Source organism: Macaca mulatta, chromosome 15, assembly GCF_049350105.2.
Source record: "Macaca mulatta isolate MMU2019108-1 chromosome 15, T2T-MMU8v2.0, whole genome shotgun sequence".
In the NCBI taxonomy this organism is placed as follows: domain Eukaryota; kingdom Metazoa; phylum Chordata; class Mammalia; order Primates; family Cercopithecidae; genus Macaca; species Macaca mulatta.
The window spans coordinates 94,710,128-94,737,724 of record NC_133420.1 but is presented as its reverse complement, the minus strand read 5'-3'; the positions used below and the strand labels follow the sequence as shown (position 1 = coordinate 94,737,724).

The 27,597-nt window shown below is 36.8% G+C and overlaps 1 protein-coding gene and 1 long non-coding RNA gene across 2 annotated transcripts; one reads left to right on the top strand and one right to left on the bottom strand.

The window, feature by feature from the left end:
• The first annotated feature begins 75 nt into the window (after nt 1-75).
• CDC37L1 (cell division cycle 37 like 1, HSP90 cochaperone) lies at nt 76-27,032 on the top strand. Its single transcript, NM_001257827.1, has 7 exons — nt 76-370; nt 5,324-5,605; nt 9,820-9,913; nt 17,840-17,955; nt 18,511-18,633; nt 22,628-22,792; nt 26,450-27,032. The coding sequence occupies exons 1-7, from the start codon at nt 239-241 to the stop codon at nt 26,549-26,551; spliced, it is 1,014 nt and encodes a 337-aa protein (NP_001244756.1). The 5' UTR covers nt 76-238; the 3' UTR covers nt 26,552-27,032.
• Nucleotides 13,113-16,465, bottom strand: LOC144334707 (uncharacterized). Its single transcript, XR_013404857.1, has 2 exons — nt 16,216-16,465; nt 13,113-13,922 (listed from the first exon to the last, which is right to left on the bottom strand). It is a non-coding gene; the product is annotated as an uncharacterized LOC144334707 (long non-coding RNA).
• Nucleotides 27,033-27,597: the final 565 nt, after the last annotated feature.

Sequence of the window (27,597 nt, the reverse complement as noted above, 5' to 3'; positions counted from 1 at the left end):
CCCGCCCCAACCGGAAGTGACGCACCGTGCCGACTATTTCTTCCGCCGTCCGCCGGTGGCGAGGCCCAGGCTATCGCGGGGTGTGCAGCGGCATCGCGGCCAGTAGAGGGATTCTGGGTAACGGCCCTGGCCCCCGGCTGGGCTTCTGGCTCGGCGCAGCAGGTTCCACTCACGCCAAGTCTGTTGGCAGTGGCAGTTGTAGGGCCGGGGGCGGTTGTAGGACCCGGAGCAGCCGGACATGGAGCAACCGTGGCCGCCTCCGGGACCCTGGAGCCTCCCTCGGGCCGAGGGTGAGGCTGAGGAAGAGAGTGACTTGGACGTGTTCCCCAGTTCTCCCCGCTGCCCGCAGCTGCCGGGCGGCGGCGCCCAGGTGAGAGGGGGCCTGCGTTCTGCCGAGGGATGGAGTGGTGCTGTCCCCAAACCCCTGGAATGCCGCGTCTCCCAGACCCTCTTCTAAGCCTTTTTCTGCGCCCACCTCACTGCCGGGGCCCGGGGATCTGATGCCTGATACCATCCCACCCCTTTTATAGCATTTTCGGATGGAGACGGGGTGGCCATGTATTACCAACCTCCACCTCCACGCACACCTTTTCTTTCACCTTGGCTGATTGCTGTTCACCCTTGGAAGACGTTCCTCCATCTCCCCTTCCTGACAGCACCCAGATTTGGGGCGGCTCATGGTGTAACATTGACCCTTTGTCCTCTTGTGAGAGGTTTTCCCGGAGCACTTTATTCTGTTAAAGGCTCTAGCATACTTGTGCACAGTTGATAGGAACAGTGAATGATTGTAGTTCAACGTCACACCGAGTCCTCACAAAGATTTCACATGCGATTTCAACCCATGTTGACAACTGAGTAAATTCTTCAAACCTCGCTTTTGACGCTGGCGTACACCTCTCCCATTCGCGTGACCATCTTTGCCTTACTGTTTAGTTTTGCTTCACGTCATTCTCCAGTGAAAATATATACGCATATACTTGCCTTTTCCTTCAGACTTCTCTTAGGTTCCTGGTATTTACTTGTGTTTTCAATCCAGCTTTCCTGCCTTCCTGCCATTGAAACGTATCCAAATGTGATATACTACTAAGGATTTTTCAGGGACCTATCTTAGGGGATACTTACATACTCGCATCACCTTTTCCTGTTTTTTTTCTCCTCCGAATCCCTGTGTGTTTTGGAAGTATATTTCAGGATCACAGTCTAAACACTAATATATTCAATGGATCATAGGTGTCTGTCGCCTCCTTGCAAAATGGGGTTCCCAAGAGTGTAACAGATTTAATAGTAGTTTTCCTCTCAACTTATTTTGCTAGATGTTAATGAGGATGAGTTAAATTGTTTGCCAGTAAGCGTGAGATTATCAGTCTTATGCCCAGCTAACAGAGTTAGTTGGCTTCACACAGAGAAAAATGCTGTTTCATAACCACTGTCTGTACTTTGGCCAGCTAGTCACTGGGGAACTATAAGACATTTTTTAGGAGGATAGAATGAGAGTTGATGGGTCCATCATTAGTCACCCACTAATTTTGGATCACCAGTGTCATCTTTATATACAAAATGTATTATAAGCATATGATGTGTTAGGGAGGAAAAAAAGAGTGAACAGCAGGTGCCATTGTCAATTTGGAAGGCATATGAAGAGGAAAAAGGGTGTCAAGAATTACAGTGCATTGTGGTTGAATTACAGAAGTAATCTAGAGAAATATCTGTATGTTAATTTCTTACTTGTGCACTTATAAATTTGTTTAACTGAAAGATTTTTAGAAGTGAGTAAGCTTATCTCTCTCATTAAAAGTGATTTCCCTGAGACCGTGTAACTAGTTAGTGGCCAGGTTAAAACTAGAACCCACTTATGACTCCTAGTCCAGTATATTTTCCCACCTACTGCACTGCCCACCCTGTGAAGTACTGTAAAACTTTGTCTGAAACTACCTTTAAATGGTATTAAAATTTGCAAAGTGGGTCGGGTGCAGTGGCTTACGCCTATAATCCCACGCTTTGGGAGGCTGAGGCAGGTGGATCACCTGAAGTCGGGAATTCGAGACCAGCCTGAACAACATGGAGAAACCCCGTCTCCACTAAAAATACAAAATTAACCGGGCGTGGTGGTGCATACAGAATCAGCTGGGTGTGGTGGTGGGTGTGTGTGATCCTGGCTACTCAGGAGGCTGAGGCAGGAGAATTGTTGGAGGCAGAGATTGCCGTGGCCTAGATCACACCATTGCACTCCAGCCTGGGCAACAAGAGCGAAACTCTTGTCTCAAAAAAAAAAAAAAAAAATTTGCAACGTGATTATTAATTCTAAGTTCATGTGTTTATTACAGACCTACTTATTGGTTTTGCTGGCTTTAAGACTTAAATTTTTGGATTGGAATGTTTGGAAAAAAATAAAATGTTTAATTAACATTTTATAATCCTAAAAAACAGCTTTGGCTTAATTTTATCAAATAAGGGGGATCTAGATTTCTTAATGTATTATGTGATATGTAATTCTTAGATCCAATTAATGTAAAGGCAGATCATGTTTAATGTCTTTCTAAAACTTCTGTATGGTCATGGATTAGAATGTGACCTAATATTTTATTTAATCATCTGAATACATGTTGGATAGTTTGCCAAATGACCAAATGTTGTCTGGGTAGTTTGTGGAGAATTAAAACATAAATTATTTTTAGAATTGTTTGATTTGAGAAAAGAATATTTACTCCCAAATAATTTGAAAATGCAAGATAATTTCTGTTTATCCATATAACCATATTACTTTTCTTGATATATTGTCTTCTTTTTCCTTTTTTTTTTTTTTTTTGAGACGGTGTTTTGCGGTGTTGCCCAGGCTGGAGTGCAATGGCACAATATTGGCTTACCGCAACCTCTGCCTCCCAGGCTCAAGTGATTTTCCTGCTACAGCCTCCTGAGTAGTTGGGATTACAGGTGCCCACCACCGTGCCCAGCTAATTTTTTTTTTTCTTTTTTGAGATGGAGTCTCACTGTATCACCCAGGCTGGAGTGCAGTGGCGCAGTCTCGGCTCACTGCAACCTCTGCCTCCCGGGTTCACACCATTCTCCTGCCTTAGCCTCCCAAGTAGCTGGGACTACAGACGCCCGCCACCATGCCCGGCTAATTTTATTGTATTTTTAGTAGAGACAGGGTTTCACCATGTTAGCCAAAATGGTCTCGATCTCCTTTTCGTGATCCACCTGCCTCGGCCTCCCGAAGTGCTGGGATTATAGGTGTGAGCCACCGCTCCTGGCCATGCCCAGCTAATTTTAAAAATATTTTTAGTAGAGAAGGGGTTTTGCCATGTTGGCCAGGCTGGTTTCGAACTCCTGACCTCAGGTAATCTGCCCACCTTGGCCTCCCAAAGTGCTGGGATTACAGGCGTGAGCCACCGAACCCAGCCAAAAGAAGTTTTGTATACAAAATTTCTTATATCTTTTCTTACAAAATAAGTTTTATAGCTTAATTTTTCTCCTTTTCCTGGCCCTGTTTTAAGCATAGCTACTCTACAGTTATTCTTGATCCTATTCTAAGATAACAAAAAGTAAAAATAAATGTTTTATTTGGTTAGTTAGGGACATTGTTTATAGTACCTGGGCTCCAGACCTGCTGAATGAGCAAATAAAACATCTGAATAGCAACAGTGTCCACATTTGTCCCAGTACAAACCTGAGTTTGCCTGAAGACTCAGCTAAGAGGTAGGGTCCTTGGTTGCTACTTGCCTCAGAATTGTTTACCATCACCAGTCAGTAAACAAATAAGCATGATATTGTATGAAAAACACCACAATAGAAATAGACATAACTTGGGTGGGGAGAGACTGGGTAAGAAAAAGTTTAGGGTCTGCCAGAATCTGGATGAAGATAGGAGTTTCCGTAGGAGTTACCTCGAAGAAAGAGGATTGCCAAATTGAAGTGAGGGACAAGGGTAGGAAAGGGAAGAATAAGCAAACAAGTAGAAGAGCAATTGGAACTGAGTCTGGAGAGGTAATGGGAAATGATATCACAAAGGGCTATGCCACCACGAAGGGCTATGCCACAGAGTATGTCCTTTATCCCAAAGCTAAGAATGAAAAAAAAGATCAGATTCATTTGTTTGAAAGATCACTCCAGTCTAGTGGAGTGGAGAATGGCTTGAGATAAGAGAGTCAGCATTTGTATAATTCACATGTGAGATTCTAAGGGCTTGAATAGTGATGAAGATACGGGAATAGATTGGAGAGAAATTATTCTGAAGTTGATCTACATTTGACTAAGAAGTCATAAAGAATGTGCCTTCAGCTTTTGTTTTATAGAGCCAAGGAATATAGGGAATTGAATCTCTATCACAGTATTTTACATGTAGTAATTAAGTAAATATTAAAACTAATTACTACTGCTTTTGACTAGTACAGTCAGCAGGGTGGACCATTGCTACTTTTAAGAAATGTAACTTTGCGGCTGGGTGCAGTGGCTCACGCCTGTAATTCCAGCACTTTGGGAGGCCAAGGTGGACAGATCACAAGGTCAAGAGATCGAGACCATCCTGGCCAACATGGTGAAACCCTGCCTCTACTAAAAATACAAAAATTACCTGGGCGTGGTGGCATGTGCCTGTAGTCCCAGGTACTTGGGAGGCTGAGGCAGGAAAATCATGTAAACTCCGGAGGCAGAGTTTGCAGTGAACTGAGATCGTACCTTTGCACTCTAGCCTGGTGACAGAGCGAGACTCCATCTCAAAATATAGATAGATAGATAGATATAGATATATAACTTTGCCTATTTTGATTAGGAATAAATTAAAGGATGTCTGTCTGATATAATCATTTATAAATAGAAATATCCAATAAGAACTTCTCAAATCACCAAGGATTAGAAAAATACAGATAGAAAATAGAAACCAAGAAATGATTACTTCTAGATAAAAGGAGGTTTTTTTGTAGTGAAGAATTTGGAGAACAAAATTATAAAGGCCTGGTTGTCAGCAAGTTGAGTATTGAAGTGATGAACTAGATTTAAGCTTTGTTCTCGTTATTCTGCTTGTTCAGGATTATGAAGACTTAATTAAATGTTTGTTAAGCACTAGCTTCATGCAAGACACTGTGATAGTTGCCAGGCTTTTTGTTGCTGTTAGTTGTCAGGGGATAGACATAAATTAACAAAGCAGTTTAGAATTTAGTTGATGAAACAAGGACTAAGATATAAAAACATGACTGCAGACCTAGAACACAGGATATACTATATTCCAAAATATTGTACAGAAATCCTTTGAATTAAAAAAAATTGAACTGTGCTGCACAAACATCCATTGCTTTCTTCATTTCTTGCAAATATTGTTTTTATCCAGATGTATAGCCATGGAATTGAATTGGCTTGCCAAAAGCAGAAAGAGTTTGTAAAGAGCTCTGTGGCGTGCAAATGGAATCTTGCTGAAGCTCAACAGAAACTTGGTAGCTTAGCACTGCATAATTCTGAGTCCTTGGATCAGGAGCATGCCAAAGCACAAACAGCAGTATCAGAACTGAGGCAACGGGAAGAAGAGTGGCGACAGAAAGAAGAAGCTCTAGTACAAAGAGAGAAGATGTGTCTGTGGAGCATGGATGCCATTAGCAAGGATGTTTTTAATAAGGTATGACCTTGTATTGAGCCATAATGAAAGAAGAAAAACTGAAGTGTTTGTACAAACCAGTTGTGCGTATTTGGTAGCAAAGCAGCAGAATCCCATAAACGGTGTTCAATTTTAACAGTTTATGAAAGGTGCTTGAAAAGTTATGAAAGTCAGAAAGTCTCAAAGCTTTTGTTGTAGAGCTGCAGACTCCAGGCAGTTAATTGAGCAGTCTGAAATACATATTTATATAAATGTACTGCCGAACAAATATTACATGTATTAAAAAACATTCACAAAAATTTGATATTTATAACGATGGGAAAATAGATCAGTTGTGAAATATTTTCCTCCACATCTCATATTTTGTACCCCCTACATTGATTATCACTACTTTAGAGTTCCTTTAATACAACTACCTTATTTTTATAAATGAATCAACTAAGTAGAAAACTAAGTAGAGTGACTTAATAACTTAGTGGTGGGTTAAATGTGAGAAATTACTGACTGGGATGGAGAGATAAGATGAGAAGTGTTGAATATCCTTTATTCAGTGCCTTTAAGAATGAAGGCTTAGACTTTTAAAATCCCATGTTTTTCAAACTTCAGGGTTTAATACCTCAGTTTTCCATTTGAAAACTAGAGTTTCTAGAGATTAATTTTCAGATGCATGAAAAGGGGATAAAAGGCAAAACTTCATGAACTAGTGTTTTAAATGTGGAATAAAATGATATTTATTGAAAAATAGGCCAGGCTTAGATGTCCACACCTGTAATCCCAGCACTTTGGGAGGCCAAGGCAGGCAGATCACTTAAGTCCAGGAGTTCAAAACCAGTTTGGGTGACATGATGAAATCCCGTCTCTACAGAAAATACAAAAATTAGCTGAGTATGGTGGCATGTACCTGTAGTGCCCGTAGTCCCAGCTACTTAGGAGGCTGAGGCTCGAGGATTACTTGAACCCAGGAGGTAGAGATTGCAGTGAGCCGAGATTGCGCCACTACACTCCAGCCTGGGCAACAGTGAGACCCCGTCTCAGAAAAAGAAAAATTGTAGTTTGTATTAAGCCTTATTTTGGAGAACCATTTATAAAGAAGTCTATGAACATGCTGATGGATACAGATATTTTGGTGTTCATTTTTTTCACTATCCCATAATGGCTGAAGGAAACACAGTTCACAAAGCTGAAAGCTTTTAGCTTTACCACAAAGGTAGATTTTGTATGTTATCCACTATGAGTGTTCTTTAGGCCTGAAACATGCAGAGAATAGGGAGAAAGAGGCCTTCAAGTGTCGTCATTTTCCTTAATTAGCCCATGGATGTATCATCTAGGAGTGAATTTGGACTTTAGACCTGTTTTCAGCCCTTTCATCGTGGAAAATTTCAACATACACAAAGTGAACAGATAAACCCCACAGTCCACATCAATGACTGTCATCATTCTGCCATTTTCATTTCATCTGTACCTTCCCCTACACCCATTCCTGCATTTTATTGTTATTTTTTGTTTAATTTTTGGGTAAGATTTATATACTTTGAGATGCACAAATCTTAAGTGTAAAATTTTAACAAATAGATACATTTGTGTAGTCCACAATCCTTTGAATATATGAAATGTAGAACCTAGGAAAAAAGTATTTAAATCTTTAGTCTGTAACCTATGGGGCAATGAAATTCAGTCATTTTCTACTAATTTGTAAAGTGATACTTCTTTATATTTGTACTTCACCCTCAAGTTTCAGGGAGAGACTGCTCATTCTTGTCTAAGTCCACAATGAACCTTATCTTTAACCATCATTATTTTCTAGACTTCTCAGCACATAACCTACTTGTTAATTGTCCTCTTGGCATCTGCTTTCACCTACTCTCATGAGCTTTTTAAATTGCCTTTCCCTGGACCAGCTCTAGTTCTGCTACAGCAGTCAGTAACACACCTCGCCACTAGCCCTATCAGTACTTTAACAGTGAGTCCTATCTTTCTCGACTTTCTCTGTGCCTCTACTAATTTACATATACTTTTTCTCCCCCTCCACAATGGGATCATTCTTTATCTGAGTCATTTGCTATATCTGTATATATTGTTTTAAGGGGTACATCTTAAGTGTTATTTTCTGTTCTGCATTTATATCCCAAAACTATTTAAAATAACTTTTTTCTTCCAGAAGGTTCCAGAAATGTTCAAAGTAATATTTCTTGTTTTGTAAAGTTGATGTCTCTTCTTTTTTTTTTTTTTTTTTTTTTTTTTTTTTTTGAGACGGAGTCTCGCTGTGTCTCCCAGGCTGGAGTGCAGTGGCGTGATCTCGGCTCACTGCAAGAGATGTCTCTTCTTTAACACAGTGGTCACAAAAAAAATATTTTCATTTTGTTGTTGCTTTTAATTATTTCTTTAAACTTAGGTTCTAAGATAGCCTACATTTATCTCACAAATTAATTAGGACTATCTTTATGTTCCAGTCATTTGCTCAAAGTCCTACACTGGTTTTGTCTGGGAGCTTGAGACTTGAGAGGACTGATCTAGATCTGCACTATCCAACTTGATAGCCACTAGCCACATGTGCTATTGAGTGCTTGAAATGTGTCTAGTCTGAATTGAGATGTGCTGTAAGTGTAAAATACACACCGGATTCCAATGACTTAGTGCCAAAAAAAGTAAAATATTAATAATTGTTTTGTATTGCCTACGTGTTGAAATAATAGGTTGGATATGTTAGGATAAATAATTTATTAATGTCATCTGTTTCTTTTTGCTTTTTAACGTGGCTAATAGAAAACTTTAAATTACATTTGCAACTTGGATTGTATTTCTATTGGACAGTGCTGGTCTAGATGGCAGACTGTATAAAGAAAAAATCTTTTATTTTGAAATATGTAAACTTTTGAGTGCTTCCTGATTATAAACTGGCAGTCATCTAGTTTGCAATTTTTATTTTTGGCAGTGATGATAACAGGGTATAAATACGATTACAGAATGTTCTAGGAAACTTCTGCCAGTTTTTCTAGCTAGATACAAACTTTATTCTTGGTATATTTTATGACTTATTTAACTGAAAATAAGTACTTCCTTAATAGAAATTTGTACTTGACTTTAAAAATCAAACTGTTTGGTCTCTTCTAAGAAGTTTATTAGAAATGCAACAAAGGGCCAGGCACAGTGGCTCATGCCTATAATACCAGCACGTTGGAAGGCCAAGGTGAAGGGATTGCGTGAACCAAGGAGTTGAAGACCAGCCTGGGCAACATAGCCAGACCTCGTCTCTACAAAAAATTTAAAAATTATCTGAGTATGGTGGCTCACGCCTATAGTCCCAGCTACTCTGGAGGCTAAGGTGGGAGGATCACTTGACTCCAAGAGGTTGAGCCTGCAGTGAGTTATGATTGTGCCACTGTACTCCAGCCTGGGTGACAGAGCAAGACCCCATCTCAAAAAAACAAAAAAAAGACACGCAACAACAATGGTCTATTTCTGGTTTATGTCTTAATAAAGAATTTATAGTAAATATAGTTTATGTGCTTTGAATTTCTGAGTTTATTTCCAGCAAGAACTCGAAAGATTAGGCAAGAGTTGCAAATACTTACAGGAATTAAATAATGCACAAGTAAATTATTCATGTAAAATATAAAGGATGTTTCTATACCTGCTTTTAATTGGGAAATTCAGCTTACCAAAAAGGGTAATTCAGTTGTTTTTCTGCATGATTTCTAAGATAAACCTATATCCACACATATATCATATGTATTTTTTTGTGAGACAGAGTCTTGCTCTGTCGCCCGGCTAGAGTGCAATGGTGTGATCTCAGCTCACTACAACCTCTGCCTCCTGGATCCGCACCATTCTCCTGCCTCAGCTTCCCGAGTAGCTGGGATTACAGGCACCCGCCACCACGCCCAGCTATTTTTTGTATTTTTAGTAGAGACGGGGTTTCAGTATGTTGGCCAGGCTGATCTCCAACTCCTGACTTCGTGATCCGCCCGCCTCGGCCTCCCAAAGTGCTGGGATTACAGGCGTGAGCCCCCACACCCGGCCTCATATATCATTTTAAACAAAATTAATAAGACTCCCATACAAGAAAATTTTAATTTTTAAAAATAGTTTAACAGATGAATTTAATCATGTAATATCAGTATGATACTATACCACAAATATTGTCTACAGGAAGAATTGCTAGGTATTCAGTATCTGAGAAAGAAGATTCAATTAGAATTTAAAATCTGATTTAAATTTCTAAAATTTTTTCTTAGAGTTTTATTAATCAAGATAAAAGAAAAGACACGGAGGATGAAGATAAATCAGAATCATTTATGCAAAAATATGAGCAAAAAATCAGACATTTTGGTAAGTCTACTACTTGGGTTTCCTTCTTTGTAATGTTTAGTATCATATGTACATGTGCAAAAAACGGACTTATAAAAAGAGAGCCAAAAAGAAAAGTAGCAAACTCCAATTTTGTAGCTACTTCTGGCACAGCTGTGTAGATCTTGTTTTAGAATTTTTTTTGGTTATAAATAAAATTAATTGACAGAGCCTACCAAATGGTAAAGACAAGCAAAAGTATTATTATATAGTACTACCTTCTAAGACAACTTTATGTATTCCATAGCCTCTTTCCATTTCCCAACTAGTCTTTGCTTTTTTCTTTCTCCTCTTTGCTTCTTTGGAATCTGATTATCTTATGATTAAAAGATTATTCATTTTTTTTCAGGTTTTGGATATGATGCTTTATAATTCAGGCAGATCCTTGAACTGTTACTCAGATAAATATAGTAATAGAAATGTATATATAAAGAACTGAAAAATAGGCTTTTTCTATTGGGGAAAAAGGGTAAGAGGGGGTTTGATACAAGTGAAGGCTTCCCAGAGAAGCCAGCATCTGAGCTTGATTTTGAGGAACAGATAAGAGTTTTTCATGTATAAGGGAGGCAAGCCAACAGCAACAGCATGAGACGGGCAGTTAGGAAACAGCATGGTGTGTTCTGAGAATTATAGGCAGCATGATACCGCTGGCATGAAAATGCTACTAGGAACTGTTAGGAGTTAAGGTTTAAAACTTTTTTTTTAATTCCAAAGTAAAAACTTTTTAAAAAAAATTCCAAGTAGTATGTTAATTTAGTAAACAAGGTTTTTATTTGTAATATATTCATGAACTTTTTAAATGGCATTTTGAAATCTTTTTCCTATTGGTGTTTATTTACTCAGAATTTTTTGAATTTCGTTTATGCTTCAATTATGTCAATACAATAAATATTACTTTCAATGTTTTCCCTTCCTTTTATGTAATTTATTCATAAAATTCACTTTGCTCATACTTTTCATTTTAAATAAAGAAAAAAGACTGTATTTAACTAAAAGAACAGTACCTGAAGAAATAAAGACGAAGTTTTTCTACATATCATCAATGTGTATTATTTATAATAGAAAAAAAATGCATACACAGGCCTCCCTTGGACAGATAGTAAAATCTTGAAATGAGCAGAGCCTTGAGTCATAAGGATAGAAGGCAAAAAATTTGCACATGAATCTTAGTTGTGATATGTGAATTGCCACTCCCGCCTACAGTGCTTGCTTTCTAGGCCCATGTTTTTCTGTTGAAGGAAAAATAGTACCATACTGATTGCTCTTTCAGAGCATGTACTGCATCTGGTAAAACAACATTCCTCAAGGTGTTTTCACCCAGCTGGCACTCTGAAAGTTGGTTGCTTTGAAGCCACGAGAAACCTAGTAAATGAGAAACAGTTCTTTCACTTTTGCTGTAAGCTGACTGCCTTGTTCAGAAGCAATTTTGTGTAGGAAAATATCCAAATATCACAAAGTGTTGTAACCCATCTGGTGCTATGTATCTTCAGCGTTTTATAAAACCTGCTTCTGGGTAGTGATGTTCGTTATGAGAACAGTGAATTTCATGAACCCTACAGTCTGCATTTCTTTTGCTGTAAAATGAGTTTCTGGGTCAAAAAATAATGTGGTATGGTGAATAATTCATTTAGTAAGACTACAGATGTATTACTGATTAGAAGCATGGCAAGGAGGGAGGGCACTTCCACATCTAAAGTGGGCTGGTTCAAGTGAGAATTACCAGTCCCTCTGAGATGAAGTGGGGCCAAGGTAATCAACCTGCTACTTGATGGCTGGCTCATCTCTGCAGTGCATTGTGCCATAGTGAGATTTTGATGTTTTTTGCTACTGGCAAATTAGGTGTTCAGTGGCTAAACTGGATTAGGATACTAGAACATCCTTGATGGGGAAAGTCTACACTGTCAAATCTATGCATAATCACAAACCTGTGCCACCGTGACCCCTGAATTTATGAAACTGTTGTGCAAATAATGAGATAGTTGAGGAAAAAAACTGACTTAACATCCACAGGTGATTAATAAGCAATCATTTTGCCATTATGTGTTATGAACTTCCAATATACTATCTTGTAATAAATACCAGAACCTTGCTGTATTCACACCCAACCAGACCAATAGCCACTCCCGGAGTCACATTGTGCCTGTTTTTTACTGGAAATGCATATTGACTCTAACTTCAGAGGAGATATATTACTTGCCACAGCATGTTGGATCCCCAGGAATGTTACTAAGGTAGTAGGCTCCCAAAATTTTCACGTGTTTTATTTCCCACTCTGGAAATCTTAATAAGGGACCTGGAATACCTGCAATTTCTGCTTTACCAAGTTCCATCAGTGGAGAGTGGACCAACTTGTAGTCATGGGGAATAAGATAATAAAAATCCCTGTGGACTGAATTATGGCACTGAATTGATAGAAGTGTGAGACAAGACAGTGAAAATTTGTGGCTATACCTGCTTGATGGAAGATTTCTGATGTATGCTTATTGTGATGAAAGAAGAAAGCTTACCAAAATGATGACTATATTGGTATACTCTTTTATTTTGGTTTTTTGTTGTTGTTTAACTTTTGTTTTAAGTTCAGGGGTACATGTGCAGGATGTGCAGGCTTGTTACATAGGTAAACGTGTGTCTTGGGGATTTGTTGTACAGATTATTTCATCATCCAGGTATTAAGCCTAGTATCCAGTAGTTATTTTTCCTGATCCTCCCACCCTCCGCCCTTCGGTAAGCTGCAGTGTGCGTTGTTTTCCTGTATGTGTGCATGTATTCTCGTCATTTAGCTCCCACATAGGTGAGAACATGTGGTATTTGGTTTTCTGTTCCTATGTGAGTTTGCTTAGGATAATGGCTTCTGGTATACTCTTTTAAACACATCTGCAATAGGAGATGTAATTAAAGCTTCCAGTTGGAGGCTTTCTGGACTTGGATTGCATTCCAGACCCTTGGATGACATCGGCCTGGTGTGTGTGGGGGCTGTGTAGGGCTATACGGCCTTCCCACCAGTGCTTCTCTGTGGTCTTATTTGTGCTTATATTCTTCAGAGTTTTTCCTAGCTTTTCCCTTATACAATTTATTGACTACCTTTCTTGTGCTGCTTTTACCCTTACAATTAGGTAGAATTTACCACCTAATAGTAAATGGTACAGTATATCATGGAATAGTATAAAGCATTAAAATCTGATTTTTTCCTCTACATTTGTATTTAGTTTATTAATTTAGGTAATTCACATTTTATAAATATAAAATATTAATTTAGAAACAAAGCCTTTTATCTCTTACATTTTACAACCGTTACATTCAAACCGTTATATGCATGTTTGACATCACTGGCTTTATGATCATCAGAGCTGCTTTTTGAGTCATCTAATTTTCAGAGCACATCATCTTCAGTTTTAGCCAAAGTTAGCTGTGATTCAGCTTTTTTTAATCTGTGTAGGATGTTGTCACTGGAAATTTTACCAAGAGCTATAAACATTTGCGCAAATACTATGATAGGATTTTTTTCATTTGTACTGATTATGAGTATTTACAACCTCTTCAATGTAATTGTTTATTGCTTTTAAAAAAAATCAATATCTTATTTTTGAAAAACATTTGATATAAAGCATTCTTACATATGAAGTGAAATGAATAGAAAATGCATATGATTTTAATTTTTTTTTTTTTTTTTTGAGAGGAAATCTCGCTCTTGTCCCCCAGGCTAGAGTGCAGTGGTGTGATCTCTGTTCACTGCAGCCTCCGCCTCCCGTGTTCAAGCAATTCTTCTGCCTCAGCCTCCCGAGTAGCTGGGATTACAGGCACCTGCCACCACGCTGGCTAATTTTTTTATTTTTAGTAGAGATGGGATTTCACCATTTTGGCCAGGCTGGTCTTGAACTCCTGACCTCAGATGATCCGCCTGCCTTGGCCTCTCAAAGTGCTGGGATTACAGGTGTGAGCCACCACGCCAGGCCTTAATTTTGTTTTTTTAAAAAGTCATTCAAAAATATGCCTGGAAGGAAATACATCAAAATGTTAACAATAATGTCTTGTGGTAGAATTACAGATAACTTTTATTTTCTGGATTTTAAAAATTCTTCACGATAAACTAACTTTATTTTTATAATGCGAAAAAAAATTTTCAAAGAGTTTATCCTAAGAATTCAAAATGGCTTAATGTTAGAAAACTCATTAATGTGATTCACCATATTAACTGATCATAGTAGTATAACCACAGGACTTGGTGATCAGTTTGATGTGGGAGAAATGGAAATGTCAGAGGAATTTCTAGAACGCTTGATTTGGTAACATGGAGCCTAGGAAGCACTGTAGGATGGCAGAGAGACAAGTATAGGTTTGGTTTCAAGTAAGATGGATTTATGTGCAGGCATATCGGTAGAAATGCATATGGTGGTAGATGATTGGAAATATAGGAGATCTGGAGTTTAGGAATATGGGAAATGATCATACAGCTTTCCTCAAGTAATTCACAAACTAGCTGGGAGATTTTTAGTACACATGGAAATTAAAATGAATTAGTGCAGTTTGTTAAAATGTATCGTTCTAAGCCTGGTATGGTGGTCATGCCTGTAATCCCAGCACTTTGAGAAACAGACTGGAGGATCACTTGAGCCCAGGGGTTCAAGACCAGCCTGGGCAACACAGTGAAACCTCATCTCTACAAAAAAAAAAAAAAATTAGTTGAGTGTGGTGGCTTATACCTGTAGTCTCAGCTACTGCAGAGGCTGAGGTGGGAGGATCTCTTGAGCCCGGGAGGTTAGGCTGCAATGAGTTGTGATTGCACCAGTGTACTCCAGCCTAGGCAATAGAGGAATACCCTGTCTCTCAAGATAAACAAATAAATAAATTAATAATAATAATTCTATAAGTATAATGAAAGAGGAAACGGAAATCAGTAATAAGGACATGTGTATTTCAGGACCATTTTAGGAATCAGGTGGCATATGAAGGTTGATGATGGATTGAGATTTAGATGTTCACTAGGGAAATACATAGGTTAAAGCATATGATTAAAATATCTAAACTTGTCAAAATGAGGTTTTCCAAGCATTCAGATAAATTGTTTGGCTAGTTTAAAATGACTGTATTATCCTTAACCAAAGGATTAGCTAAATAAACATTTTTAATGGGTGTTTATTATTTATCGAGTATTTACTATGTCTCAGGCCCTGTTCTGAGGGCTTTATATGAATTAATAGCATTTAATTGTCACAAAAATCCTGAGTTAGGTACTGTTTTCAGCCCTATTTTACAGATGAGGAAATGGAGGCCTATAAAGGGACTTGCCCACAATAGTAAAATGGTGAGGCCAATATTTGAACCTGGGCCATTTAGCTCTAGTCTGTGTTCTCAGCCACCATCTTTTAAGTTGTTACTCTCCATTTGTATACAAGTTTGTTTACAAATTCCAAAATAATGTCAGTAATTTGAGGTATATGCTGTTCCACTGAGTTGTTGATTCTCTTTATGTGTTTATTTTTTGAGACAGAGTCTTTTTCTGTCACCAGGCTGGATTACAGTTACAAGATCATAGCTACTTCAGCCTCAATTTCCTAGGCTGAAGCAATCCTCCTGCCCCAGCCTCCCAAGCAGCTGGGACTACAGGTGTACTAGGCCACGCCTGGCTAATTATCTTTTTGTGTAGAGATAAGGTCTCATTTTGTTGCCTAGACTGACATAAAACTCCTGTGCTCAGGTGATTCTCCTGCCTCAGCCTGCCAAAGCACTGGGATTACAGGTGTGAGCTACTGCACCCCACCTGTCTTTGTTTTGTTCATAAAATTCCACACTGTTTCCACAAAGGTCTGTATCAACTACCTGTAACTGAACTTATCAATTTCATACTAATTCAATGTGCATTTTTGAAATCAAGTGATAGTATTTCTCAGATTTAAAAAAAATATATTTTCAATGTCAAGTGTTAATTTGTCTCAGGTATTAAATAGGTAGTTAAAAAATACTAACATTTGACCGGAAGTGGTGGCTCACGCCTGTAATCTCAGCACTTTGGGAGACTGAGGCGGGTGGATCATGAGGTTAGGGGTTTGAGACCAGCCTGACCAACATGGTGAAACCTTGTCTCTACTAAAAGTACAAAAATTAACTGGGTGTGGTGGCACACACCTGTAATCTCAGCTTCTCAGGAGGCTGAGGCAGGAGAATCGCTTGAACCTGGGAGGCAGAGGTTGCAGTGAGCTGAGATCGTGTCACTGCACTCTAGCCTGGGCAACAGAGTGAGACCCTGTCTCAACAAAAAGAAAAAACAAATTAACATTTAGTGATACCTTTCCCCATGGCTCCAAGTGTCAGGAACCCTTTCATGTTATCCTTCCTGCAAAATAAATCAGAATGGATAAGGCTTTTGTTATTTCAGTGAGTCACAATGCTGCCATGAAGAAGTAAACAAGAGGAGCAATGCTTTATCGTGGATGGTAGATAGAGTTGAAAATATTACCTCTCCAGAAGTGTAAGAAAGCTAAGGCAAAACTGCTTCATAGGATTTACTTTATGGGTTCAAGTGTAAGAAATAAGGATTGTGCTTTCTTTAAATCTGAGTCCCAGGAATCATTAGACTTTTTTAAAAGGTAGGGTTTTGCTCTGTCACCCAGGCTGAAGTGCAGTGGTGAGGTCATAGCTCACTGCAGCCTCCAACATCTGGGCTCAAGTTGTCCTCTCACCTCAGCCTCCCAAATAGTGGGGATTACACCATGCCTGGCAATATTCTTTATACTTTAAAAAGTAGTTTTAAGTAACTTCCATAATCATTCTGTTTCTCAGAACTTCAAGTGACCTAATCATTATATGCAAAGCATTGGGGAAATAACTTTATAAAGCTTAGAATACTCTATGAGAAAATGCTACAGTCTTTATCCTTTTTTTTTTTTTAAGTCCTTTTAAGAGATGGGGTCTCACTGTATTGCCCAAGCTGGAGCACAGTGGTTCCATCATACCTTCTGCAGCCTCCAGCTCCTAGGCTCCCAAGTGATCCTGCCCCCTCAGCCTCCCAAGTAGCTGGGACTGCAGATGCACACTGCCATGCCCAGCTAATTTTTAAACTTTTTCTGTAGAGACAGGGTCTTACTATGTTGCTGAGGTTGGCCTGCAACTCCTGGACTCCACCATTCCTCTGGCCTCAGACTCCAAAAGTGCTGAGATTACAAGCATGTGCCACCATGTCCGGCTTATCTCCTTTGAGACAGAGTCTCTCGCTCTGTCGCCCAGGCTGGAGTGCAGTGGTGCAATCTCGACTCGCTGCAACCTCCGCTTCCTGGGTTTAAGCAATCCTTGTGCCTCAGCCTTCCAAGTAACTGGATTATAGGCGCCTGCCACCATGCCCAGCTAATTTTTCTATTTTTAGTAGAGACAACATTAAAAAGTCAACACTTTGCTGGTTCCGTGATTTCTTGGTGGTATTGACTTTGACCAAATTTCCTACTAATTTAGATAAAAGTGTAGATATAACTTAAATAGTATTTGGATTTCTTTGACATCTTGAAACAAAATGACAACCATTTTCAAATACGCTTAACTAATTTTTAAAAGACTTTGTTTATAAAAGACATCATGAGTAAATGGCTTACATAACTAACTCTCAATTTGCCCAAGACTGCAGGCATTCGTGGATGCAGGACTTTTTAATAGTGAACTCTGGCCTGATTAATTATCTGAAATAAAACTTTCTGTGAATTTTAGGAGCTTTTTCCAGTCTACTAAGTATTGCTTTAAAGAGTATTGTCCCTCACTTGCTCTTTTACCATAGTCTGTTGCTCTGGTAATATGAATTGTCTTTAAAGAGAATCATTTTAAAATACTATTAAGAGATTAATGAATTAAGAATTGTTGGTATTTCTTCCCTTATAGGAAGAAGGAAAATATTTAACACTTATGGTTCAATTCTTTTTTTTACAGGTATGTTGAGTCGATGGGATGATAGTCAGAGATTTTTGTCTGACCATCCATACCTTGTATGTGAAGAAACTGCTAAATATCTTATTTTATGGTGTTTTCACCTAGAAGCTGAGAAGGTATTATTATGTGAACCTTGAGTTTCTGGGAACCTTAGTGGAAATCTGATTTCATACTTTATTGATGTTTTGTTTTGTTTTCTTTTCTACATTAAGTCCTTTAAAAGAAAGCAGGAAGGTCATTAGATGAAATTACCATTTTTTTCTTTCAGATCTCCTTGAGTTTAATGTGGGATTTTGTTGTTGTTGTTGTTTCAGTTAGCATACAGAAACTTTTCCACTATGCTTTCTCTCCCACTCCACCCCCATCTCTCTTATTTTCATATTGCTATAATCCTTTTCAAACTAATTTGAAAGTCGTATTTTAAAAATCCAGACAGTAATCATGGTATTAAATCAAGTTCAGAGCATGGTCTTCCTTTAGTTATTCTGGTCCACATACAAATAATAATAATAATAATAAACTAAGATATACTCTTTATATGTTTGTAAAGTATTTGACTTATAACTACAGAGAGTAAAATCAGAAATATTCTAAAAATGCAAAATTTGAATCAGTATGCCAATTAAATATATTTATATATTTGTTTCTCATATCATTTAAATCTTTTTCAGAAAGGGGCTTTAATGGAACAAATAGCACATCAAGCTGTTGTAATGCAGTTTATTATGGAAATGGCCAAAAACTGTAATGTGGATCCAAGAGGGTGTTTTCGTTTATTTTTCCAGAAAGCCAAAGTAAGTAATTATTTGATATGATAAATGGGAAGATTTGGTCCCAGCTGAGACCTCTTTGTTCTATTCGTATCAATAGAAGGCATCCAAGCAGGATGCCACAGGCTAAATTCTGTAGATTTTCTTGTGAAAAGAAAATTTATATTGCTAATTTCTTGCTAATTTAAACTTAAAAGAGCTATATAAGAGGCTGTACTACAGCATGTATATGAAATTGAGACCCATTTAAATGAATGTGTATATTCAGGAAACTTGTGTTCTGTCATTAATTCATTCAGTAAATGTTGAGTGCCTAATGCAAAGCACAGCTGTTTCAGATGCTCAGGATGCATTATTGAGCAAAATAGATACAGGATTCTTCATGTGTAGAACTCAGCAGTTTAATGAGAAATCAGACTTTTATAAAGAAAAAATAGGAAGCAACCTAAAAATTCAGCAATTAAGGGAATAGTTAAAAATACCCATGGTACATAGAATATTATGTACCCTTTAAAATTATATTTATGGAACATTTGTAGTGAGCTGAAGACATGCTTATGCTATAAATTCACAGGAAGCAGTACATATTAGATGATGTTGGCCATGTTGAAGAAAAATAGATGTCTAGAAAGATTAAGTACCCTTTCACACTGACAAGATTTGCAGTAATTTAAAAGCTGCCCAAGAAGTAGAGCAATGAGGATTTGCATTCACTGCTAGTGGAAGTATAAATTGGAACAACCACTTTACAAAATTTCCTAGTAAAGTTGAACAAGTGCCTGCCTTAACATCCAGAAATTCTCCTAGGTATATACACCCTAGAGAGTAGATTCTCAAGGTGTGGTCCAAGAACCCCGAGGGGCTTCATGACCTTTTCAGGAGGTTCTCTGTCCAAGCTATTTTCATAATAATATCAAGATGTTATTTTTAATTTTCATTTTCATTCTCTCAGTAGTGTATAATAGAGATTAATGCGGAAGTACAAATATGAGAATCTAGCCATCTTCTGTAAAGCCAGACATTAGATTTAGAAAAATTGAAGGAAAAAGAAAAAGCAGCTCTCTTCTCACTAAATTTTTTTGTTTTGGAAAACAATTTTTTTAAAAATTAAAATGTTATTAATGGTAGTGTAATGAGTTTGTCATTGTTATTTTTAGTTAATGTTTTTAAAATTCCTCAGTTTTCATTTCTAACAGTAAATACTGACAGCTATAACTTACATAAACAGAAGCTCTTTAGGGTCCTCAGTAATTTTCAAGACGTAAAGAGAACTGCTGCTCTAGAGAAACTCTTACACATATGTACTAGATTGCCGTAATGGTTATAGTAGATTGTTCATAATAGCAAAAACCTGGGAACAATGAATAAATTGTGGTATAGGTTGAGTATTCCTAATCCAAAATCCAAAATGCTCCAAAATCCGAAACTTTTTGAGCATTGACATGACACTCAAAGGAAATACTCACAGATTTTGTGTTTTCAATTTAGAGATGTTCAGCTGGTAGATATAATGCAGATATTCCCAGATCTGAAAAAATTCACAATCTGAAAAACTTCTGGTGCCAAGCATTTCAGATATGCAACCTGTATATTCATTCGGTAAAATACTAGCCAACATCAGCATGGATGGAAAACAAGAGAGTGAATCAAACAAACCACAGAGTGATGTATCTGTTTAGATAGATATTAAATGGATATATCTAGTATCAACGTTCTTATTTTGTATTTTTTTATAAAGTATTTTTTTAATAACAGGCAGAACTAAATAATATATTGTTGAAGGATGCATATATAAGCAGTAAAACTAAAGTAAAGGAATGATTAAGAAGACAAAAGTTACAATAATGATAACCTCAGGGAGGGAGGGGAAATGCTCTTGGGAACTGGTTTCTAGGATACTAGTAATGATCTATTTCCTAATTTCTACGGGCACATAGTGGGGGTGTTGCTGAATAAACTGTGTGTATGTCTTTTACATGCTTTTCTGCACATAGGATATATTTGAACATATACAATTAGAAGTTAAAAGGAAATATACCAAAAGTTTAACTTCGGTTATACTTGTGTGGTGGAATTATAAATAATTTCCATTTTCTTTTTCATGTACTACAATGAACATTTCCTTTTATAAACATAAAATTATTATTTGTATATTTAAAAAAAACTGTCAATGTGGCAGTAGTCCTAACTTAAATACCCTAAACTCTTCTGAAATGCAACCGAAACACGAAGTTTTCCTGAAACAGTTGAACTTTAATAGCAAATACTTGACTTGGTATTTTAGCTAGGCTGCTTCTGGTGACTAGTCTAAACTTTTGTTTGTTTTTAGAGACAAGGTCCTGCTCTGTCACTCAGGTTAGAGTGCAGTGGTGCAATCATTGCTCACTGCAGCCTTGAACGCCTGGGCTCAAGCAGTCCTCCTGCCTCAGATTCCCAGGTAGCTGGGACTACAGGCACATGCCACCATCCCCAGCTAATTTTTTGTAGAGACATGGTCTCACTGTATTGCCCAGGCTGGTCTCGAATTTCTGGGCTCAAGCTGTCCTCCTGCCTTAACCTTCCAAAATGTACAGGCATGAGCCACCACACTTCGTCTCTTCTGAATTTTTACTTGACACTTAGGAGTAGTTAAAAACATAATTTCCTTTTCATCTTACATTAATGGATGTGTTTAAACTAGTGTTTAATAAAATAATGGAACATGGCCAAATCATATATATTGTTTGACATTTACTTTAACAAAGTAAAACTGAAAGGCACTGGTCTTCAATCTTAACATTGTATTCTTAATAATACTTTTTTTAAAATTATGAAATAATCACTTTCATGGTATGCTTACTTTGTTCCAGGGACTATTCTAAGCACTTTACATGGATTAACTCATTAAATTCATATAATATTTTATGAGGATTACTATTGCTATCTTATGGGTGAAGAAATTGGCATAAAGAAATTAAGCAAGTGGCCTACACATTACTTAATAATACAAAATCTGTCATCACTGTATCTAAATCCCTAAACCTTAAGCATGCAGTGAGGCCAGCAATTGTGCCTCTCAATTTTCAGAAAGAATACTTTTGGATATGACATACTCTGTGTCCACACAAGTTCTTATAAAGCGAGGTGCTAAAATGTAATTAAGGAAGTTCTTCCTAAATTTACAAGAAGATAGGATGGCAGCACAGAACATTCTCTGTGTTATTTCAATAGATGCTGATGCTGATAAGTAATCCACAGGTTTTAACCTGATTACACAACCTAAAATCCATTTGACAAGATCTCTCCTGCTACTTGAACTTAAAGCCTGCATTCTATTGGTAGGATAAATCTCTGTATCATTTCTCTATATTCAGAAGAAACATAAACAGAGGCAGCTGCCAATAGAGAGTTGCCTAAGAGTTCCACTCCCTCGACCTAAGTTATCATACTTTTTCTTTCTCTAATATTGAAAAGAAGGTACTTGCTTAACTAGAACAAGAAGATAGTTCCATAATGATGTTGACTGTTGAATTCTATTTGGTTTTCATAGCTCTTACAAGTAGGGAATATAGAGTTAGAAAATTACTAGGAACAGGTAATAGTGCACCTTCATTAATTGTTGGAGGATTAAAAGGTTTTAAGAATATCCCTTGATTGTTTGGTAGTGGGAGGAAGACAGAATGAATTTGACAGATTAAATGAGGACTATTTTGGATCCTGTTAAGGAGCCAGATAAATCAAGGAAAATACAGAGAAAACCTTCTTTTCTTTTAGTTGTGTGCGTATGTATAGGGAGGGTTTTTTTTTATTAGCTTATTTTGCTGAAGCAGAAGGAAATGGAGCAAACCAATTATTAATGTTCCTATAAATCAGGTAGTTTTCACAAATGTGACAGGGATCATGGTGGTTTCTGTATTTAGACTATTCACCTTGTCATTACTTCCTCCACTTCAAACCTGTTATATGCTTTCTGGAATTTACTATGTCTAGAAATCTTGAAGAACACAGTCTTTGTTTTTTGTTTGTTTGTTTTTTCTAGGCAGAGGAAGAAGGTTATTTTGAAGCATTCAAAAATGAACTTGAAGCTTTCAAGTCAAGAGTAAGACTTTATTCTCAATCACAAAGTTTTCATCCTATGACACTTCAGAATCATGTTCCCCATTCTGGTGTTGGATCTATAGGTTTATTAGAATCCTTACCACAGGTAAGTTGGAAAAGTAAATATTTATTTTATAAGCATATTAGTTCACATAATTTTTGTTATTTTGCCAAACTTTTTTTTTTTTAATGTGTGTTACTATTTTACATATTCCTGCCTCAGAAGATAACTGTTGAATCTTACTTCATGCCATGTTTTGGTACCGAATCTCACCTCTTAAGTATTTAGAGATACCAGATTTCCTCTCCTTTTAATGTAGTAATGACTAGTTATACCTAACCATTCTTAAGAACAAATCTTAGCTATTGATCCTCTCAGTCATAAACTCTTCAAGATGGCTCCCTCAGGAACTTCCTTAAAACATCTCATCCTGAGTTAGAACTATGCCATTTTGATTTTTTTTAGATGAATTAGCTTCAAAGTGGACATGCAAGTGGAACCAGTGTGATCTGTTGCTTAAGTTTATTTAGTATTTTCTTGTTAAATGTTGGTATTGTCTACAAGATGTAACATTTTTAGAACACACTAATGTAGCTGATAATATTGTATCTGGTAATATTGGCCAACTGTTTGAGCCTCTTCGAAGTCTTCAGTGGTTTGATCAAGGTAAAACCATGTCATATAGGCAGCAAGAAAAAATTTACATCAAAAAGGAGAAGTGATCAGACCACTGGTCTTCCTGATGCTAGTTAGGATTACAAGTTTAAGTTATTAGATAATTCCTACCCATTTGATTTTACTAGTAGCACTTTAATAGAGCCCAGTCATCTCTCATTTCCAGGCTCCAAGATTTTAAGACCAGCTTTAGCCAGTTTAATCTGTTGCCTACATTGTGAGAAGGAAAGTCTTATGCAAAAGACAATGCAAGGAGAGTCCTATATTTAGTTTTAAACCTCATAAAGTGCTAAAAATTGAGATTTTCAATGACTCGACCTTATGTCACTGTAATTTCACCATTCCAATTACATGTATGTCCTTTAAGGAAAGCGATTGATCATATTTACCCCAGTCAAAAATATTATTCTCAGGAGTCTCTGAGCCTACTCTGGCTCTAGAGGCTGCCTGGAAAAAAAAAGTCTCAAGGATGGAAATAAATGTTTGATTTTTAAATAATTACTAATGTTCCTCCTTAGTTAGACATGTAAGAAATATTCCCTCTACAAATTTCCTACAGATTATCTCTTAATTTTATTTAAATTCATTATGATTTTTCTCTTCAGTTCCTAAGAAATAGCCCATAGGGAAGTAGTTTTTCCAGGGGAATTCTGGGACCAAGTCACTGTGAAATCCAATATATAAACCTCCTGAAATTAAAATGTCACGTAATGCATGGGAAGGAAAAAAAGAGACTTTGGAAGGGTGTAACTGATTCTAAACATAAGAGGGAAAGGTACACATTATAGTATCTTAGCCTTTGTTATCAAGAAGTTTCCTCTGGTTTGAGAGAAGTAAGTCCTTGTTACACATATTAGATAGCAACTGATATCAGGTGCTAGGCATCCCTTATAGTCATGGGGGGACTAGAATTATACAATTCTGACACTTTTGTATTGCTGATATTATCAGGGTTATTCAGATTTAATTAAGCTGGGCTAATCTCCTCATGGTGGGAGACCAATTCCTTATGGTAAGCAATTTGAGCATACTGGTGTAGTCCTTCTGAAGGATACAAGGGCTGGATAAAATTTCAGTTAGATGCTTGCTACATGTGCAGAAAGGATTATCAACTAATTGAGGGAAATAAAATGAGAGGACACTTGAGGGACCAAATCATCAGTTTAGAGGTTTGGAAGAAAAATCTTACCATAATAACATCTCATTTTTATATCAGTTTATAGGTTGCAAAGCACTTTCACACATATTATTTAATCTTCTCAAATACCCTGTGATTCATTTTCATTGATTTTTATAGATGAGTAAACTGAAATTCATAGAACTTAAGTAACTTGCCTGAAGTCAACACAATAAGTGATGAATCTAATATTCTACTTTTGGATTTCTGTTATACTTCACTGCTTATTCACCTGTACCACAGACTGTTGAGTCATATGTGTTGAGAATGTTACTAGATGAAAATATGGGACAGTCAATGAAATTTAAGTATAGGTTAGGTTGGGTATACTGATTCCTTCTATTTTTTTAAAGTCTCTGTATGATAGTATCTTACAGTTCTTAGGAAGATGGGTGGATGAGTTTTGGAGAATCTCCTCAGCCAATTCTGTTATTTAAAATTGTGTCATGGAAAACTGGAGCCCAGTCTTAATAGAGTAATTGTAAGCTCTCTTCCAGAGAATTAGGTTTGGATTGTCAGAAAAAGGACTTAAAGCTGTTTTTTAGGAGAATGAGACAATGTAGCAAGAATATTGGTCATTTTTGATAAAGCTTAAGTGTGGGTAACCATTTAGCTTTTAATTTCTTTTTTTAAATAATTGACAGCAATTGTTTGAAATAAGCCAAATACCATTCATTATCCTTAGTTTTGAGAGGTCTAATCCAAGGCCTTTTGGATATAGATATAATAACAGTTACTTTAGGTTTATCCTATAGGCTAGCTTTTAATTTTACTAAATTGTGAATTTTGTTCTCCTTGAGGCTTGCTTTACTAAATAGAGGCAGGATTAAAACTGAGGCCCAGTGTGAATATCCCATCTCGGTTGTGTCTGCTATTTCCTTCATAAAGACCTGATTGGGAATAATCCAAACTCCAGCTAGCTTTTTGACTTTTAGAATAAAGGAATCTCACAAAGTGTTGTACTTTCTTAGGAGGATCTTTAGAAAACCCTGCCTCCCAACCTCTTATTGGATGGTGAGGTTTAAGACATCTATCCTGTTTGACTATTGTCCTCGTTGGTGTTTATTAAATAAAATAAATACAAGTAAAACTAGTAATACAAGTGGTAAAAGTCTTAAGTAACTAGCAGACATTCGTAACAATTGAGTAGACAAAATTGAATTGGGGAAGAATTTTCTAAAGTTCTGGATCTTAAGGGCTATACCCTTATTCATGGTGCTTTAACAAATAATGGTTTTATTTTTGCATTTATTGAGTAAGATTTTATGTTTTCTATTCCCAGTTTTTTTTTTTTTTTTTTTTTTTGAAATTGACATAACATTTATGAGTGATGCTTGTTTAAAAAATCCCGTGGTTTTATTCTGTTTAAAAAATAAGGATGTAAATACCTCTCAAAAGCATACAGATTTCTCACTGCGTTTGTTTTAACCTTTGTGAAACCATAGTAGACCCTGAAGATATCCACAATTTTTACCCAGCAAATATTTTTCTTCATTCAAATGATTTGCAGTTTTTGTATTTACTGTTATAATTAGATGGTAATCTTAAAAATGCATCGCTGACTTCAAACCATATTTAAATTATCAGTAGCTGTGTATATATAATCACATGGAAGTTGTAGCCTTGCCTTGTATGATTAAATGGAGAAGAAAGGTGGTATTTGTTAACATTTCTGTTTTTCACATGTATCATTCTTTTATCACATCTCATAGGTGATAGCATCCTATTTTTTTCTTTATTTTCTTGGAATTCAGCCCAAGTCTCTTTCCAAAGTCCATCTTCTTTCCTATTGCTCTACTACACTGCAGAGAAATAGGACTGTGAAACTGAATATATATGTATGTGCTGTCATAAAACTGGTTATAATGCGTTTTTTTCTCCCCCCCAATCCACCTTTTCTTTTTCCCCAGAATCCAGATTATCTTCAGTATTCTATCAATACAGCTCTCTGCAGCTTAAACTCAGTGGTACATAAAGAAGATGATGAACCCAAAATGATGGACACTGTATAATTTGGTTAAGACTGCTGAGGTCAAGTGCTATTTTGTTACAAGAAAGGAAGAACTTGGCTATTTTCTTGACACTTTTATGGGTGCTGCACTTTATTTTTGTTTGGTTTTTGATGGGAGGGAAAGAGTACTGAAATGTTTTGTAAACTTTTTTTTAATGTGCTGCTAGGTTTTTTGTTTTGTTTTGTTCTGAAGAGAGGAGTGGTACCATATGTTGCAGGAAGTCAAACTGGACTTTTTGTGGCTACTAAATTTGCCTTTAATCTTATTGTTCTCAATTTTGGAATCAAGTATGAAAATCTGCACAAATGCAATGTTTACAAGAACTGGTTGATTCTGGGAGGCATCTGCTACAGTCTCTTTTTATATGGATATGTACATGTCCTATTCTACAAAAATGATTAAAGATAAAAACGTACTTGTATCCCACTGCTAATTTAGCTGTCAAATCTGGTATTTCATCACATTAAAAGCAATAAATCAGTAGTTGGTAATCTACTTTACTAAGTAAGTTGGGGGGTACAATTTTTAAAAGTCTTAACTCTTAAATACTTGACTTTCGGCACCATCAGTTAAATCCTTGACTATAATACAAATTTGATGTAGACATTACATTTACCCTCAAATGATTCTCAAAACTATATTCCTTAGAATTTGATTTTACCCTGCTGACTTTAAGAGTTATAGTAATATCAAAAGTGATGAGCTAATATAGATTTTCTCTTTAAATAAGAATAACTTCAAGCTCACTCTTTCTTAACATAGTCTGGGATCTCTCAGGGAGTAAGTTTTAAAAGAATACTAATGACTCGTAAGAACAAACAGGAATAATAATCTGATTTTTAAATTTGTGGTTATTGTTTCACTCATGTAGCCTTTTTAATTTTTTTTGTTTGTTTTTGGTTTGGTTTTTGATGTAGCCTTTTAAAAAAGGACTCTTAAAAATGATTTTTTTTTTTTTTTTAAAGAGAAATCTTGTAGTGCTAACTGCCTTGAGCTGCCAATTACCTGTTTCTGAGAATTTGGTGACCCTTATTGGTAATGACGGC